General features: G+C 35.2%; 3 protein-coding genes across 4 annotated transcripts; 1 reads left to right on the forward strand and 2 right to left on the reverse strand.

Moving 5' to 3' along the window:
• The first annotated feature begins 9,122 nt into the window (after positions 1-9,122).
• Positions 9,123-10,480, forward strand: LOC133309500 (uncharacterized protein C24B11.05). Of its 2 annotated transcripts, XM_061510282.1 has the most exons (7): positions 9,123-9,188; positions 9,288-9,385; positions 9,490-9,615; positions 9,695-9,811; positions 9,899-9,976; positions 10,111-10,176; positions 10,282-10,480. In XM_061510282.1, exons 1-7 carry the CDS (start codon positions 9,125-9,127, stop codon positions 10,429-10,431), a joined length of 699 nt encoding a protein of 232 aa, XP_061366266.1. In that variant the 5' UTR covers positions 9,123-9,124; the 3' UTR covers positions 10,432-10,480. The 2 variants fall into 2 exon arrangements, with proteins under 2 accessions (XP_061366266.1, XP_061366265.1); XM_061510281.1 differs by having other exon boundaries at positions 9,695-9,976.
• Positions 10,481-10,617: 137 nt separating this feature from the next.
• On the reverse strand, positions 10,618-13,198 carry LOC133309501 (peptidyl-prolyl cis-trans isomerase, chloroplastic-like). The gene is made up of 7 exons (XM_061510283.1): positions 13,060-13,198; positions 12,469-12,660; positions 12,002-12,143; positions 11,801-11,889; positions 11,611-11,665; positions 11,347-11,432; positions 10,618-10,975 (listed from the first exon to the last, which is right to left on the reverse strand). The coding sequence occupies exons 1-7, from the start codon at positions 13,126-13,128 to the stop codon at positions 10,820-10,822; spliced, it is 789 nt and encodes a 262-aa protein (XP_061366267.1). The 5' UTR covers positions 13,129-13,198; the 3' UTR covers positions 10,618-10,819.
• Positions 13,199-17,010: 3,812 nt separating this feature from the next.
• On the reverse strand, positions 17,011-17,757 carry LOC133309482 (uncharacterized). The gene has a single exon (XM_061510264.1). The coding sequence runs from the start codon at positions 17,755-17,757 to the stop codon at positions 17,011-17,013; it is 747 nt and encodes a 248-aa protein (XP_061366248.1).
• Between the last annotated feature and the right edge of the window lie 1,151 nt (positions 17,758-18,908).

Raw genomic sequence — 18,908 nt, forward strand, 5'->3', positions numbered from 1 at the left:
TTTCACACTAGGTTGCATTCAAGTTCAAACTCAAACTCAGTAGTCAAAGAACCGAAAGAAGTACATTCTCATCACATCTGTTTTCATTTTTCAACTCAACCCGTTATCGTTTTCTTCTGTGCTTACAGTACAACAAAATTGTTCTTTAGCCACGGCAAAAATCGTGGCAAAATATGATAAAAATCGTGGTTAAATGAGTTGTCCACTGTTTCAAAAATTGTGGCTAAAATGAGCGTTACATTATTTTAATCACGGTGTTTTTTTGCATTTAAACACGGTCTATATGAGTGTGATAACATTGAGTTAGCCACGATTTATATTATATTAACCACGTTATATTGGCCTTTTGACCTTGGTAGTGTTGTTTTTGTAATGTATGACCGGAATAATTTGTGGGTCAAAAGTTTTGCCAATATAATGCATAACAACGCGGTTGGAGAACTGACGTTTAAGGACGTGATAGAAAGCATACCGCGTACTGTACAATTTTTTTGGCATGGTCATCAGAGCTCCTAAGACGTGATATCTTACCTACCATGTCCAGTACATGCCTGTCAGTGCTTTTAAGACATGATACCTTACCTGCCGCGTCCTGTGCAAAACATGATACATTGAATCGTTCCTTCTTCGCTTTTAAGATATATACAACGAGAATTGTTTATCTCATTTAACATAAGATAAACTTATTTACCTACACTTACATATATGGGAAAGAGGAGAGAGAATAGAAGAGAAAAAATATATAAATAGGTCCAACCACTCAACATGTGAGTGTAAAAATGAGTTTATCTCGCGTTAAATGAAAATACAAATCCCATATAGAATAATAAGAAGAAAAAGTCTTGCATCCTGTATATCGAATTAATATTACTATTGAATATTTATATTTCTTGTAGTCTAATTGTACCAAAAACAAAATATGATTAAAGGGGTGTTATTTGCCTATTTTATAATTAAATAAAAATAGACGCTTATATCATTTAGGTAAAATATAAATTAAAATATTTTTTGAAATTTTAAAATTATAATGGAATATGCATAACTAATTTAATAAATTTTTTAAAAAATATAAATTAAAAAAATTAAAATTGTAAACAATATATGCATAATTAATTAACAATAAATTCAAAAAATAAATTAAGAAATATATATTATCCTTTGAAAAATTTAATTACTTTTTACAAATTAAATTTCATTTTAATACGTCAAAATAAATATAAAATTGTTAACTATCCAACACTTACCTATAAATATCTTGAAGGCTGAACAGAATGGGAAAAATATTTATTTTTAAAAATAAATATAATATTGGGTTATTTTAACTAAAATTATTATATTTTATTTATAGTGAGAGAAATAATTACACAATAAAAAATCATGGAGTGTGAGAGTGAAAGGTAATTGATGGATTTTTTTAAATTTAAATATTAAATAAAATACTACTGTTTTACTTAAAATAACACATATTTTATACTTTAGAAAGACAAATATTTTTTGAAAGAGAATAATAAACAAAAGAAAAAGTAATAAATGTTAACCTATCTTTTTGTCGTGAATCAGATAAAAACTTATAAATCTTGATTCTTCAGAAATACGGTAAACCCTAAACTTATACATATGATTTTGCACAGGACGCGGCAGGTAAGGTATCATGTCTTAAAAGCACTAACAGGCCTGTACTGGACGTGGTAGGTAAGGTATCACGTCTTAGGAGCTCTGATGACCGTGCCAAAAAAATTGTATAGGACGCGATATGCTTTCTATCACGTCCTTAAACGTCAGTTCTCCAACCGCGTTGTTATGCATTATATTGGCAAAACTTTTGACCCACAAATTATTCCGGTCATACATTACAAAAACAACACTACCAAGGTCAAAAGGCCCGTTATATTCATAGCTAAACGATTTAGATCCCAATGATGAAAAGTTTTATTTTGCCACAGACAAAACTGTGACTAATTATAAGGAATTTTTTTTAAAAAAAAAATAAAAAATATTACAAATTTTCCCAATCATATAAAAAACAAATAATAAAAATTACATTTAATACAAGAACCAAAAATCAAATTAAGGGAGATAATCAAATAAAATAGAGTACACAATTTAACACAATACATTTTTTTTTCCTATTCATATGAGTATATTATGTTTTTTACACAATTTCTCTAAATTCATATTTTTTTCCATTTCATATAAGCTGAAGGAGTTTCCTTTACCAACAAAAGGAGCTAATCAAGTTTTTCACTTACATCATTTAAGAGAAATAATTGTCAAATAAAGCTAGAACTATAAATTTGTGATTGTCACTAGACATCTATACAAAATATTAACTTCATTGTTCAACTAAACAAAATATGACAACACATTTTTTAAATCTGTCTTCCAAGAATTGTTGTTGTATGCATCCTATCCTTTTAAAGGGGCTTATCACTAAATCATACCTGTATAAAAAAAATTAAATAAGATATGCTAAAATGTCACATAACTTTTCAATGTCAAGAAATTACTACCAATTATTTTTTAGATAAAATATGAACAAACCTTAAAAGCATTAATTCTATTAAGAGGAGGAGCATAAACCTTCAGGCCTACCTATTCAAAAATAAACCATCAAACAATAAATTAATAAGCAATAGAAAATAAATATAAATGTAATTAGTTAAAAGACAAATGCAAAAATAAAACATGTGAAGAAGCCTTGTACATCTTATATGACTTCAAACAATAACTTATTTGTAATTAGTTAAAAATCAAATAACACAAATTAGCATTCACACAATAACAATATTCATGTATAGGAAAGTTCACAAAATTTTAATTGCTTGTACATCTTAAAAATGCTTGCACAGTAAAATTATAGGTATAAAATAAAAAAAGGTGAAGAATTAAATAAAGTGAAGTAAGGTTGTACTTGATAAGAGCTTTTGAAGAGTTGCACGAACTTCCTTCACGTTGGCCTTCCAATTGATACAAACTTATTTAGATTAGATTGTCATAAACATTACATTAGGTTGTTACACTACAACTAGTAAAATTGGTATTTGAGTAAATAAGGTTTATTTAGATTATGTTGTTATAAACATTACATTAGGTTTTTACACTACAACTAGTAAAACTGGTATTTAAGTAAATAAGGTTTACTGTAAGGAATAAATTATCACAAGGACTGGGTTGAGAGGTAGCTTTTATTAAGTGTCAGTGGTCTTATGACTACTGTATGCACACTGTAGTTAACTTGTGAGAAATCAGAATTTTTATCGCATAGATTGATAAGCTTGATGAGACTTCACGTGCAAACAAACAATACATGATCAGTACAAGCTAAAAAATAAATACACAACTAGGAAATTCTGGAAAATAGAAACCATATATATATATGGAAAAAATGAAGGAATTGTATTTGGGCTTCAACTAAAGTATAAATTATCAAGGAATTGTATTCATATTTTTCCAACGAGAACTCTCCCCCCATTTTAGTTTACCTTATAAAGAAAATAGAGAGAAAAAGAGACAAAATTTCATTCATAAATACTGAGCTGATCTAGAGAAGATAGGCAGAATCATATGCAAAACATATTATACGTTATTTTTTTGCGTTTCCATCATTTCTGCCTGTATAAAACCAAATATAGTCAGAGACTGCCAAAACCACAGTTAACAAATTAATGATGAGAATATATAGAGCATAGTGACAAAATACTTGTTTTCTCTGTAATTCTTGATTTACTTCCTTAAGTTTTGCAACTTCAACCTCTAGTTCGAAAGTGCAGGCCTGCCATTCAAAAGAAAGAGAATTTAATATTTATGTGCGTTATGAAACAATACAAGAAATCATATTGAAAAAAGAGAGACAATAAAAGGACATTTTATTATATGAAAAAAACTTATATGTATTGAAGAATGATAATAAATGAACATCATCAAACTCGGTGTTTATGACAAAAGAAAAAAAAACTGATGAATTGATTTTATCGCATAGATTGATAAGCTTGGTGAGACTTCACAGGAAAACAAACAAGACATGATGAGTACAAGCTAAAAAATAAATACACATCTAGAAAATTCTGGAAAATAGAAACCATATAAATATGAAAATGAAAATAATATTAGCGTGACCTCAACAAAAGAGGCAGAACTTGAAATACAAAAAAGATATAGGCTCTTCAGATTCATAGTGGAACATTAGTTGAACCATCGCTCAATTCACTGCCCTGTTTGGTTTTGCTCTTAAACCTTCTAATCCAGTTCAGCCATTCACAAACAAATTCGATGAATCAACCTTTACAATCCATATCATGCTCCAGGTCAGGGAAATTGACTATTTGGATATGACTGAATATGTTAGAGGTTTATTTGAGTCCGAAAACTGAAAGAGGATTGTACAACTCCTGGCTACCAGGCGGCAGCCACTACTGCAAACCATGCTGTTGTCAACTTCTCAATTATTGAATGAAAGAAAACTTTCAATCAAAAAATTAAGATTGACAACAGTAAATTACCAAGACAGGCAAAGCCTGCTGCAAAAGATGTCAGTCCAGCTGCAGTAGGAAAGTTGTTGTATAAAGCAATGTGTAAATGCAATTTGCCCCAATCCTCCTTGTTGATCTTAATACCCTTTTTCTTATCCTCAACATCAGAAGCACGGTTGCGGATCTCCCTCAAACAGTTATGGTACCTTCCCCCTGAAAGAGAAATCTCCTACACTAACTAGTAAAACAAAATGCCACAAATCAAAAAATAAATAAATAAATAAACAAAGGGTTCCCTTTTCTTAGTTAACGTAGATAAGTTGTCAATTAAGCCCAAAATCATGTCGGGCAATGATTGAAGAACAAGAGTAATGATTTCTTTAATAAAGCGCTTCCACCAGTTCAATCCAACAAAACCATGTAAATAAGATCACATCAACGTTTGAGGACTAACAAAACAAGTCATTATATACACGCAAACTCAAGATTAAGTACGCTCGCCCCTAATGCGCCTCGCGAACTGAATATCCTTTGACATAATTTCTCTAATATTTTTATTACTCTAATATACAGAACCAAAGAATGAAAACAGAGTTGCAGCACTTTAGTACTTTTAAAGGTCAAAGTTGTTGGACAACAATCAGATCCGAAATCTCAAATTTGAGTCCAACGAAGAAAACTTCAATTGCTAAATAGCAATTTACCATGTAACTCAAGAAATTAGCAAATAGATGGAACGAGTGACGAAATCGGATTTAAGTACCAAATGATGTGAGAAGTTGATTCTCAAATCGGTTGTAGTGAGTAGAAACTTCTAGGGATTTAGCATCTCAGCATTTGGGGATTAAACATCACACTCTTTACGTTAGGATCTATAAATAAAATCATGTTATTAACTTACGAAATTAAAAAATATAAAAATATTATCAAATGTTTATAAATCAATTCTGAAAATTAAAAGGAAATCAATTTTAAAAAATCTAAATTTAAAAAAAAAACAGATAATAGAATAAATAATAATTACAAACAATCAAATATTTATAATTCATAAGAATTAAAAATAGTAAAAAGAGGGTCAAAGGCCAGTAAGCTAGGTCAGAGGCCAAATAATCATTAAATGTAAGCAAACATATAAAAATTTCTCTTCGAGTTTTAAAACGGAAGTTGTGGTGGCCTGGCGGGTCTTGTATATACCGAACATGGTTATGGTCAGAAGAGAAGCTTGAACGTAGAGATGGATTATAGCTACAACACCTTAGCTAATTGCAACGCCTTAGCTAATTGCAACGCCATTTAGTCATTACTAAATTATCGTGGTGAAATGCCGTTTTTGTTGTTGTGTTACCACGAGATGTTTTATCCAATTCACTGACTATAGACTTGGTAACACAATTCTAGATTGATCATAGTTTAAATATTGTTCATCATTTCATTAGTATCTGGTCCATGTTAATTTTCTCAGGCAACATTGCACAAGTTCAAAAGATTGATGGACGAAGAAATTAGACACAGGAAACCCTTTCTCAGAGCCAGCGACGATGATGATGGTGATTGCAGCTAAAGGAACTAGCATAACGTCAACGCCAAGAGTTTAGTTCATAACAAATATTATGTACGCTCAAATCAGATATTGAATTAGAAAAGCTTACATAATTATATAGAATCAATCATCTTGCCATTAAAAAATTGTGAAGTATGTTGCTAGCGACTTTACTCTTTTGAAAGTAAACAAATTCGAAAGAATTATAAATGAATACTTGTTGAGAAAGGACTGGTAAAACAAAATTAACCGCACAAATTGTACCGCCAAAAAAACACACACTAATTGTTAATGGGTATTTAAATTCATTTCTCTAATGTTTTCATGTAAACTTTTTTTACACCTCTCTTTGTTCCTACATGTGATTGTGGCAGTGGTGATGACATGGTGGTGGTGGTAGTGGCGGTGATAACATTGGCTGCGACGATGGTGGTGGTGGTTGATGGCGGTGACAGTGGTGGCGTGGTGATGGTGGTGGCATGATAATGGTGATGACGATAGTGGCTGCAGCGATGGTAGTGGTGGTTGGTGACGGTAGTGGTAGTGGTGGCTGCAGTGGCTGCGATGATGGTTGTGGTGGTGGTGACGATGATGGTAGTGGTGGCTGCAGTGGCTGCGATGATGGTTGTGGTGGTGGTGGTGATGATGGTAGAGTTGGAAAGTGATTGAGAGAGAAGAATGTTTCTCATTTTATGCCCGGGAACAAATATAATAAACAAAAAAAAATTGATTCTTTTTTGTATTACCGAGCACAAAAATTAAATTGGTTCATCCCGGAAACAAAAGAATAAATTAATTTTACCAAACGAGTTTTTTATCTATTTCTGTTCCCGAGAACAGAAATTAAAAAAAAATGATTCCAAAAAAATTGTCATACACACTCTTAATGTGAACAAAACAAAATATCTAAAAATAGAAAGATAAATACTCTTATGAAATGAGTTTGTCTCCAAGATGAGAAAGTGAAGGTGCCTTCACTCTTTATTTAATTTAGAATGCATCTTAATCTTTTTAAAAATATTTTTTCTCAAAATAGAATTGCTTACTATAATATAATTCCAAGGAATGTAACTAAAAAAGTATCGGTGCTCGTAGGAATAAAGTAGTGGCTCCGTCACTGGCCAAATCTTGATACATAAAGTACAATGATACGAATTTTAGGCAACGATTAAACATCTAATTTAATTCCTCCAAGTGGGAAGGAATATAGTAACGTATATGTGGATTTTGACGTTAATTGCAGAGAGGATGATTCCACGATTTCACGTTGGTGTGTGAAGTATAAACCAGCACCCTCAGTGGATAATTAGGAAGCGAATTTGGACATAGTCCTTTCCCAGCAAGACCAGCCTTTTGGTATCTGATTTGGGTGCAAAGGACATCAAGTAACAAGCATTGTGATGTTCCTATGCTTATTTTAATCATAATAATAGCGATGATGCTCATAATATTCCGGTATATAAAAAGAATAAACCTCATCCTAACCGCCCCATCTCTAGATTATGCCCCCGTTAAGATTCCAAACCAACAAAAACTAATCCTATTCATTTGACAAATTTATATGAAGAACATTTGTTGCTGTCAAATATCTGCTTTTCTTCATCAAGTGGTGTTTGGGGTAGAGTTAACACACACATGGCCAACATTCATTGGACCATAAAGTTATTAAAGTAAATCCCACCTCCTAATTAGTGGACTTGATGAATGCACGAAACACAGCAATTATGGCACAGAAAATGACTATTACCGGAAAAAAATTAAAGATTGATGATCATGTTATATAAAAAAACTTAGTCATTTATTCATATATCAATAATTAAAATTAGAATAGTAATTAGTTTATGAGTTTTGTATTCATCATTTAACATGACCGTAGAAAATTTCCTACACATATAATATTTTGTGGAACTCGCATGTTTTGAAAATAAAAAAAAAAAAAAAAATTATGACACGTAAAACGAATCTCTATAACATAACACAATTATTTTTCCTACAACATAATTATTATAAAACTCTTAGTTTATTCTCATTTTACGAATTTTTACATTAAAATTGTTAAATAAAGATATATAAAAATTATATTATATTATCCACTACCTGTTCACGAAGGAGAGGAGCTACACTCAAATAGCCAACCGCAAGTATTTGTTTCCTTTCATTTCCAATCATTGTACTTTCTTTTTCTGTTCATTAATGTCCTGTCCCCTCTCATATTCTTAATATTATTATTTTTTTGAGAAAAATATTTCTTTTTAAATGACACAACTTATATCATTTCACTCTCATAAAGAGGTGGGACCCACAGCTTTAGTTTTTTTGGTCCACTCTCTTTCCCTTTATCTATTTCTTTCTCTCACTTAAAATGACACAACTTTACATCTTTTAAAATGATATACACTCTTTCCTTATTTTTTTAGTGACCTTTATGTGGTTTACATTTATGATTGGGGCGCATCACTCATGCATTGATTTTATCACACCCCATTAAATAACTAAATAACCTAGTTACATTGTCGTTTTAATATTAGGCATATTCGATATTTTTGAGCTATAAATTGGAAGATTTGGTCTTATACATATATGCTGCGTTGATCTTATTCATCGGTTCACAAGGTATGCCTTTCTTCTGGTGTTTCTGCCTATATATAAATATATTCAACTTTTGGTATTCATGCATTATTTATGATCATACGGTAAATATGGCGCCTATTGATTAAGCTACTGCAAGTTACGATACTTGCACTTTAAGATTTAAAGAAATTCCCAAGAGATTGCAAAAGCAAATATAACATATATGGTTTATTGAGCAGGGCTTCCGTAGACATTTAAATTAACAAATTCACTGAACTCTGAACGTTGTTGCAGATTAGAAATTCTTTAAGATGGATACTTCTCGCAGGATTACTGGATTCAAGTATGATTGCTTGCTTTTCGGTATGCTTGGTGTTACTCAATTAATGCACTCTTACATGTTTAACTTCCTTGCCCCCCTGCTACAAAATTGCGCACTGAATTGAATTTACTATCCCTTAGCAAAGGCTTTCAAACATTTGAATGATTCTAAAGAGGAAAAGGGGAGTGTTATTTAATTATGACTCCAATGATTTCCACAGATATGGACGATACTCTCTACTCATTGAGCTCAGGCCTCAATCTAGCATGTCGAAAGAACATAGAAGGTAGAAACATTAACCAATGAGGGTGAATATAAGTACAATTCCTCTAGTGTTCAGATAATATGCAAAAGAAGCACTCTAGTTAACCAATATTGTTTACAGAGTATATGTTGGAACACTTGCATATTGAAGAAAGTGAAGTACCAAAGATGTGTCTGGATTTGTACAGGGAATGTGGGACAACTATGGCAGGACTAAAGGTATAAAAGAATTTGCATTATTCTCGGTTTTCTCTTTCATCACTCTTTCCTTGTGAAATACTAATTCATTATCAATGATAAAATATGTCTTTCTTTCCTCTCAGGCCCTTGGTTATGAGTTTGACAATGATGAATTTCATGCTTACGTGCATGGAAGATTACCATACGAGAAACTGAAGTCTGATCCAGTGTTAAGGAACCTTCTGCTTTCCATGCCTCAGCGTAAAATAGTATGTCAATCTTTGATATTAGTTTTTTCAGTGGGGAGCATTCCATATAATTTCTAAGACTTGAAAATGGTCATCGCAGATATTCACCAATGCAGATCAAGCACATGCGGATGAAGTTCTCAACAGATTGGGCTTGAAAGATTGCTTTGAGGGCATCATATGCTTTGAAACGCTTAATCCTCCTAATTGCACGGATGTACCTACTGATAAACATGTTCTCACGTGGAGTAATTCGTTTAACAATACCTGTGATCAAATAAAAAGTGGATGTTTCAACTCCAAGACACATATTCTCTGCAAACCCTCTGTGGAAGCCATTGAAACTGCTATTCAGATTGCTAATGTGAATCCAAGGAAAACGGTAAAATGCATTACTTGAACTAAAAAGTGACACATAAAAATTACGCCTTCATGTGTTTATTTATATATTTCGGGCCATAGTCTTGGAATCAGTATATCACAGTTTGTTTATTTCCCCTCTTTCATCCTCCACAGCTGTTTTTAGATGACAGTGTTAGAAATATTGCAAGTGGAAAAGCTGCCGGACTTAACACAGTTATCGTAAGCTATAACTTTGCTATTCTTACATTTTATGGGAAATTAAAGAAATTGAGTGTGTCCATAATTTAAATCCATATCTAACGCAAGCTAACATACTGGTGGCAGGTGGGACGCTCAGATTTGGTGCCTGGTGCTGACCATGCATTGAACAGCATCCATAATATCAAAGAAGCATTACCTGAAATATGGGAGGTTGAGGGAGACCAAAAGCAAATGATCCAATCCCCAGCAGTTGAGTATATGGTCGTTGCATAGGTTTAGCTTCGATCAAAAAAAATATTCAACTTACCAAGCAATCACAAGTCACTAGCTCAGCAGAGTTACTTATCAGTTTAGATTACCGAACGCAATCTCCACAAAATGGTGATGCTTAAACATGTAAATCATAAATCATGAAAATGGATAGCTTGTAATAGCAAATTACAAAAGAAGAAATTAAGAAGAGGAAAAGACAATACTATCGTTATAAGGATTTAGCATGATTCTAGCAATACAAAATATGAGTGTTGTATCTCTGAATGACAAACAATTCAGCAGCGACCAATGATAATTCCAACAAATCATCATGATTAAATAGGAGATAATCAAAAGATTGAAAATTGTCCTTAAAATCAGAAAAATATGATGTACTTCCTCATACGGATCAATCATCTGTAGGCAGTTCTCCGCAATCAACAATTCTGCAAGGCTTCCGAGGGATATCTACTCTGCTTGTCTCCTGGGATTCAAGTGTCCTCACGACATCCAGTCCATCAATGACGTGTCCAAACACAACATGGCGATTGTCTAGCCATGGAGTCTACACCATAAAATCACGACATTTACATAGTATATATCAGTTGAAATGTAGAAGATTCGGATATTTTAAATAAACAACTGGGCACTTATATGAGAAATAACATTGACAGCGTATGCTCCAGAGTCCAGTCTATTAGCCAAAAATATTGAGCTTGAACAGGTAGATAGAATAATATGCATCTGTCACTAACAATTCTTAGATCTGGAAACAGACTTCATAGATATGACCTTCCATAGTGAGGCTTTTCCAGTTATGTAAACAACCAGTCAGTGGATATTGATTTTAGGCTTATTTGGAATTTTGACTTTTTCATTGAGAAGTTTATATATTAGTAACTCGTAGATATCAGGAGGACAGTACAAGCCCCTCACCTTCACAGTACAAATAAAGAATTGACTACCATTGGTATTAGGACCCGCATTTGCCATGCTCAAAACTCCAGGACCAATATGCTTCACTGCAAGAAAAGTGTTGAAACTAGAATTGTCAGAAGATTAACTAGACTATTTAATATTGGAACTAACCACCAAAAAAATAATAATATTGGAACAATTGTTGAAGCTGAACTTTGAATACCAATCACTATTAAAAATTTAGAACTAAATATTACTATCCAACCAGCAATAGAGACATACAGGCAAAACTCTCATCGTTAAAACTAGAACCATAGATACTAGTTCCACCAGTTCCCTGCAGCCAATAAAAGCACATTTTAAGTAAGAAAAAAACATTATCACCCTCCGACGCCTACACATGGCAGTCCGAAAGTAAATGCACACATTAGCATATATATGCAGGCATATTAACATATATAACAGAGCTCACATCTCCTTCAGTAAAGTCCCCTCCTTGAATCATGAACTCTTTGATTATACGGTGGAAGGAGCTTCCTTTGTAACCATATCCTTTCTCTCCTGCACAAAGATTATTCAAATTGATCTATAAAATGCTGTGTTACACAATGCATTACAGAGTAGTAATCCAACTACAACAAGAAAAATGCTCTAGAAAAACTTGATTGCTTGCCTGTGCACAAAACACGGAAATTTTCAACTGTTCTAGGAACAACCTCACCAAATAGGCCCAAAACAATCCTGCCCACAGGTTCACCCCCAACTTCTACATCAAAGAAACACTTGGTTGTCACTTTGGCTTGCAGCTCTAGAACCTAAAGGTATAAGAGAACCATGTAAGATAATAAACCAACATAACCACAGCAGATTTGACCGTTGAGCATTACCAAGAATTATCTAGTTAAAGCAAATGAAAATGATTCTAAACATGGAGATGTAACAATCACAATCCAAATACTAAATGTCTTCAATCAACAAGTGGTCTAAATTTCAGGAATAATTTATTTTCTACGAATAAATTGATTAAATTCAATATGAGGTGTTCACCCTTCTCCTAACGCCCAAGTAGACAGAAAATTAAAGTAGATCCTGAAGGTGTTATCCTCCAACTTCTCCACAAATTTTATATGACAAACTCACATTGTCTGCAGCATTGACACAAGTCATTCTTCTATATCCAATTGATCTTGCTTCAGATTGTTGCCTGACAGAAAACCTCATGGCATAATATGATCTTGAAGCCAATGCTTTACTGGAACCAAGCTGCGATCTGTTACCGTTACAGACCATATGTGACCTTTGAACCTTAGACACATCTTGGCTAAAATTACCCTGAAAAAGGTAGCAAAATTTTCCCATTATTGATGTACACAAAACATTTAGCACATTTGCAACCCAAAACCCCACATGGGTAAAGATATATACTTAATTACTTATCACGAATCACGATAGCCTAAATAAATAAATAAATAAAAATTGTAACTAATGGAAGCGATTTGGGTGCTTCCAAAAAGCAAAGCCAAATTTGATTTTAAACAGTGTACCTAATATACCTTTCGATTTTTTGTAATCACTCAAGTTGAAGTATGATTTTTTCTTTAAAACAAGATTTCACTTCTACACAATCTATCTTCTCAGTTGTTAAAAGTTAGAAAATGAGTATTGATTAATAGGGTAAGTTTGAAGAGAGGGAGACAAAAGACATGAAAGAGAAAAGTTGGAAGCAGTAACCTGTAGATGACAAAAACGAGGAAGTGGATTCTGACATTGAACCAATTGCGTTGAGAATGAAAACGCCATTGTCAAACACACTGCTTTGTCTCTCTACTCACTGATTCAAGCCTTCTTTGGAGCGTTGAATGTGAAGAACTGAAAAGGTCACTAAGCGGTACACAAACGGATAAAAAGAGTTTTATCTAACTATTTTTTTTTTTTTAACTTAAATAATGCTTCTCCTATACAATTATTCATATATTACTTTAAGATTATATAATTCAGAAAATGTTATATTTATTATTATTTTAATTTTATTATTTTAATTATCTGATTGATTATCGTTAAATTATTTTAAAATTATTGATAATTAGTTATTTTTATTTTTTAATCCAATAGATAAAAAAAAAATGTAAAACTAAAATAATATGAATATAACCTTCCCAAGTCATTTTATCATTAAGTTATAATAATCTCTCACCTTATAAGACTCGCACTTCGATTTCTCAGCCACGGCCTCTGAATTTAACTTAGAAAAATATTATTTTGAGTAATGGCAAAAAGAAATGGTTAGTAGTAGTACATCCAAACATGTAATCAGATGTACATAATGTTTTTTTTTATATAACAAAGGAAAGTAAAACAACAAACAAAAGAAACTAGCTAACACCGACTACTCTGGGCCAACATGTGCGGTGTGCCCCTATAATCACATTGAAATCTAATAGTGCAATCCCTGGGGATTTCATTGAAGAGAACAATTCCCTAGCCATGTTTGTATGCTTGGGAGGCCAGCCAGTCGGCTACAGCGTTTTCTTCCCTGTAAGAGTGAGTGATCTTTATTTCACAGTTCTTGGAAAGCATCCCTTGTATTCTAGATATCAAATTAGACAAAGGATGGGTCCTTTGATACCCTTTCTGGATTAGCTCCAGTGCCACCAGGGAGTCGCTTTCTAGGTGAATTCTCTTTTTACCTACCTCCCAGGACAATTCCAATCCAGTTAAAATACCCCAAAGTTCTGCCTTGACCGAGTTTCCCTGACCCAAATTCTTTGAAAAACCTAGCTCCCAATTGCCAGAATCATCTCTTACTACTCCTCCACAACCTGTAATTTTGCCACCACAAGTGCTAGAGCCATCAACGTTCAGTTTGGTCCATCCTGATAAAGGAAAGTTCCAACTGACATGAATTTCCTCGCTTGGATTTTTCTTAAGTCCAGCTTGACAGAGTTTGGTTTGGGCATCTAGGAAATTGAAACATATCCCATGCGCATTCCTTATCACAACATCCATAGGTTGGCTTTTATTGGAGAACACTAGGTTGTTTCTGTTTTCCAAAAGCAGCCAACAAGTAGTACCAAACAACAATGGCCAGTCTTGATATGTTGAGTTGGCAGAAGAATGAGACAGATTCTGGTGTAGCCAATTGGGGAGGTTAGCAGAAAAGAACCCAGCCCATTTTTGGTGAGGAACCAGCTTTTCCCATATTTTTTTGGACCATGGGCAGTCCCTAATCATGTGTATACAGTCTTCAGGAAGAAAGGTGCATCTAGGACAAGTATCCACTTCAGTCATGTGTTTTCTATATCTGCAAAGATTTGTTAGCAAATTTTCCCCTAACAGCATCCATAAGAACGTTTTAATTCTTTGGGGACCATTCCAATTCCACACTTTGTTCCAAAGGAGGTTAGGGGAGGACGAAATGGATTTGGAGATCTCATAATAGGCAGACTTAACAGAGAAAATACCATCACAAGAGACAGCCCACATGGTTTTGTCAGGCCCATTGGAATGAAAGGGGGGGAGATTCCTGCTATAGCATGGGCAGCCTCCCTAAGCAAGAGGTGTTCAAACATGTGCCAGTCCCAGTTCCCATTCGGGTTTGTAACATCTGCCACTTTTCATTGCAAACACTCAGGGGGATTTGCTTGGCTGGAAAAAGTTGGCAAAGGCATGAAATCTGGAACCCAATGGCCCTGCCAGAATAGAGTGCTTTTACCATCTCCCAAGTTAATCCTGGAATTGTTGATCACACGGGGCCAGACTCTAAGAAGACCTTTCCAAAGATTGGAAGAATTATGCATCGGTTTCAGGTTTAGAATGACTTTTTCCTCCACTTTGTATTTGTGTTTAAGGACTCTGGCCCATAAGGATTCCGGTTTGGTGATTAGGCCGTGACCAATCTTCATCAAGTATGCTAGATTAGTCTTCCTCATGTCACGAAATCCCAGGCCCCCTTCTTTTTTTGGTTTGCAGATAACATTCCAAGGGAGGGCATGAACTTTCTTCGATGTAGATGAGGATCCCCAAATAAAACCCCTAACCTTTTTTTCTAGCTCATCACAAGTCCCCAAAGGCAGGAGGGATGTCTACATAGAATAAGAGGGAAGTGCAGTCATCACTGACTTAGCAAGAGTCACTCTACTCGCCATAGAGAGGGTGGTTTGGTTCCAAGCATTCAGCCTTCTATTAGTTTTATCCAAGATGAAACTGAAAGTTTTCTTGCCTACTCTCCAATGGTGGATGGGAATTCCAAGATACTTCCCCAAATCAACAGTAGATTCAAAACCAAGTTGTTGGCTAATCTCAAACACTCTGTTGTGATTGACAATTTTCGAAAAAAGACTCTAGTTTTAGAGCTGTTCACTTTCTGCCCAGAGGCTTCACAAAAGTGCTGCAGAACATGATTGACTAGGCTGGCTTAATCCATGGAGGCTTCGCAACACAAAAGGAGATCATCTGCAAAGAACAGGTGGGATATAGGGGGACCATTCTTCCTTAAGGTGATTGGCTTCCACACTTTTTGAGAGGCAGCTGCAGAGATGAGGTGAGCCAGCCTCTCCATGCAAAGGACAAATAGATACGGAGAGAGGGGATCACCTTGCCTTAGACCTCTAGAAGGCTTAAATTCCTCAGTTTTTGTCCCATTCCAAAGGATATTCATGGAGCTTGTTGAGACACAACACATGATCAGATTGATAAGCTCTCTAGGTAAGTGGATCTCTTTAAGCGTATCTTCAAGGAAGTCTCAGCCTATTCGGTCATAAGCTTTCTCAAGGTCTACCTTGATCAACATCCAACCTTGTTTTCCTTTCTTAGTGCGCATAGAGTGGGTCATCTCCTGAGCTATAATAATGTTGTAAGCTCCCAATCTACCTTTTACAAAGCTGCATTGATTTGGCATGACTAGAGCATCCATATGGCCTTTAAGCCTATTGGAGATAATCTTAGTCACCAACTTATAGATCACATTGCAGAGGCTAATGGGCCTAAACTAAGATATCCTTTCTGGATTATCAACTTTCGGGATGAGGCATAAAAGGGTTTGGTTTATACAACTCACCTTTGAAGGGTCTTGAAAGATATCAGAAACGAGAGCTACAATGGATTCCTTAATATCTTCCCACTGGGATTGAAAGAAAATGACATGTAGGCCATCAATTTCAGGAGCCTTGTATGGGCTCATGCTAAAGATAGTTGTTCTAATATCTGCCTCCAATGGTCTTCGTTTCAAGAGCTCTAAGTTCCGGTTTCCCAAATCAGGAAAAGCTCCCTGGATAGTGAAATTAATTTTGGCTGGGCAGTCTTCGTAATACAGATCCTGAAAGTAAGAAAGAGCAAGAGCATGTAGGGAAGTATAGTCTTCTACCCAGTTCCCTTGGGAGTCCATAAGGCAGTCAATTATGTTTCTTCTTCTAATAACAGTGGCTGCATGGAAGAATTTAGAATTTTATCTCTGAAAACCAGCCAGTTACTTTTAGACCTTTGGAACCAAGTTAATTCTTCTTGGATGTAGATTGAGTTGAGTTGCTGCCACAAATGTTTTTAAAGCCTCTCCAGGTCGTTGTCAGGGTTCCTATCCAAGATAGCATCAATGCCTCTGAGTCTATCTTGAATCTTTTTTTTTCTTTTAATAAGGCTGGTGAAAGAGGAGTGTTGTCATTCAAAATCTTTTATTTGGAAATTATCCTAGGCAGAAATCCAATCCACATCTTTTTCCCAGCTAAACTTGACTATGCTATCAAACTCTTCATAGGTAAGCCAGGAAGCAAGGAACTTGAACGGTTTCTGGCCCTTATTTTCTCTAGGAAACACCTGCTGGCCAAGAACAATAGGTCTGTGATCAGACCCATTGAAATTGAGGTGAGAGACCATTCTATCTTGGAATTGAATCAGCCAATCCTCATTAGCCACCGCCCTATCTAGACGTTCCTGAAGGTTTCCCCTTCTCCAGGTAAAGGAGGGGCCTTTGAAAGCTAGGTCAGCTAACCCACAAGTGTCAAGGCAGTCTTGGAACTCTTGGGTAGCTTTCCAATTTGGTTCTCCTCCACCTTTTTTCTCTGAAGGCCTCAAGTAGGCATTAAAGTCTCCCATCAGGGCCCAAGGACCATTTATGTTGTTTTTCAATCTGATGAGACTATCCCACATGCCTTTCCTTTCCATTTTTCTAGGGCTGCCATAAACCACCGTAAACAACTCCTCTTTATTTTGGTCTTTCCAAAATAGCTTTGTATGGATGAATTGGTGATGAACCTCAATAATTTTAACCTCCACCGCTGCTTGGTTCCATAGGATGCAAATCCCTCCATAGAAGCCAATTGGATCTTGGTGGAACTGGCTATCAAAGGCCATTTTCTTGTAAATCTTTTCAGCTTTTTTTCCACTCATTCGAGTTTTGAGGAGCGCCAGGACTTGAATGTCTGAGGCAGAAACCATATCTTTTATAAGGGGGAAGTCCTTTCTTCCCCACCCCTCTACAATTCCAAGTGCACACTATCATAACAACAACAACAAAAGGGTCAGGAAAACAGAAGTGACAAAGCACTTAGAGCATGTTCGAGAAGACTTGAACTCCACCAAGGTTGGTGATAACATCCATCGAAATTCTATCTCCAAGGGATCTCTCATAAATTTTCATGTTATCTAGAGCATCAGGGGGTTTGTTCTGGGCTGGTTTGGGGGATGAGGGATGGCTAACCAAATAGTTGGAGCCAAATCATTCTTCTTGAGAGGAGAACTGGGGTGGTACAACTTTAGGTTGTTTGCACAAATCTTTGCAGGGGCTGGTGGAGAAGTGACAGTAGGTATAGCCACTTTTTGTTTGGCTGGGTTTGGGCTTGATTTCTTGGGTAGGCTGAGGTTAAGGTTTATCCCTTTGCCTTGCTTGTTGGGACGATCCGTGGTCCTAATTCTGGTTGTTTCTACTGCTTTCTTCCCTCTAGTAAGAAAGGTTAGCTGGGTAAAATTTCCTCTTTTTTCCTTGGTCTCCGTGTCATGGTCTGCACTTTGGTCTTGCTTTATTTCATCAACACTAATCACAGCAAATCTGGATCCATTATTTTTTCCTGGAGCCATAGTGTTCTTCTCATTTCCTCCTGAAGAGGAAGCAGGGGTTGAGTTATTTGTTTTTCTGACTCTGGGGTTCCGTTAAACAATCATCCAGCTCCCATGATCATTGTCTTCAACGTCTTTCATCCTCTTTTCAGACGTGGTTGTCTTGTGATCAGTGGGGGTGGGGGAAGGGGTGGTTTTTCCATCCTTAGGGGCAGAGGAATCTTGGTTTTTCAAGCAGTTGTCGTGCCTGTGACCATACTCACCATATTTGAAGCATATCATATGTAGTCCTTCATAGGCTACGGGGAAAATTCTGTCAGCAATCGTGAATTTGGCCAAGAAGCCTTTTTTCAGGTCCTCTTCCACTCATACCCGAGCAAATTTCGCTCTTTCAGTAAATTCTTACTGACCCAATCCCCTAGTCTGATGGAGTTCCTGTCAATTTTTATAGTCCTACCAAACAGATTTGCTATATTTATCAGGTGCTTAGTTTTATAGTATTCTAGAGGCAAACCTGGGATTCTGATCCACAC

Source organism: Gastrolobium bilobum, unplaced genomic scaffold (genome assembly GCF_033153095.1).
Source record: "Gastrolobium bilobum isolate Gb01-03AN ecotype WA unplaced genomic scaffold, APGP_CSIRO_Gbil_v1 utg2122, whole genome shotgun sequence".
In the NCBI taxonomy this organism is placed as follows: Eukaryota; Viridiplantae; Streptophyta; class Magnoliopsida; order Fabales; family Fabaceae; genus Gastrolobium; species Gastrolobium bilobum.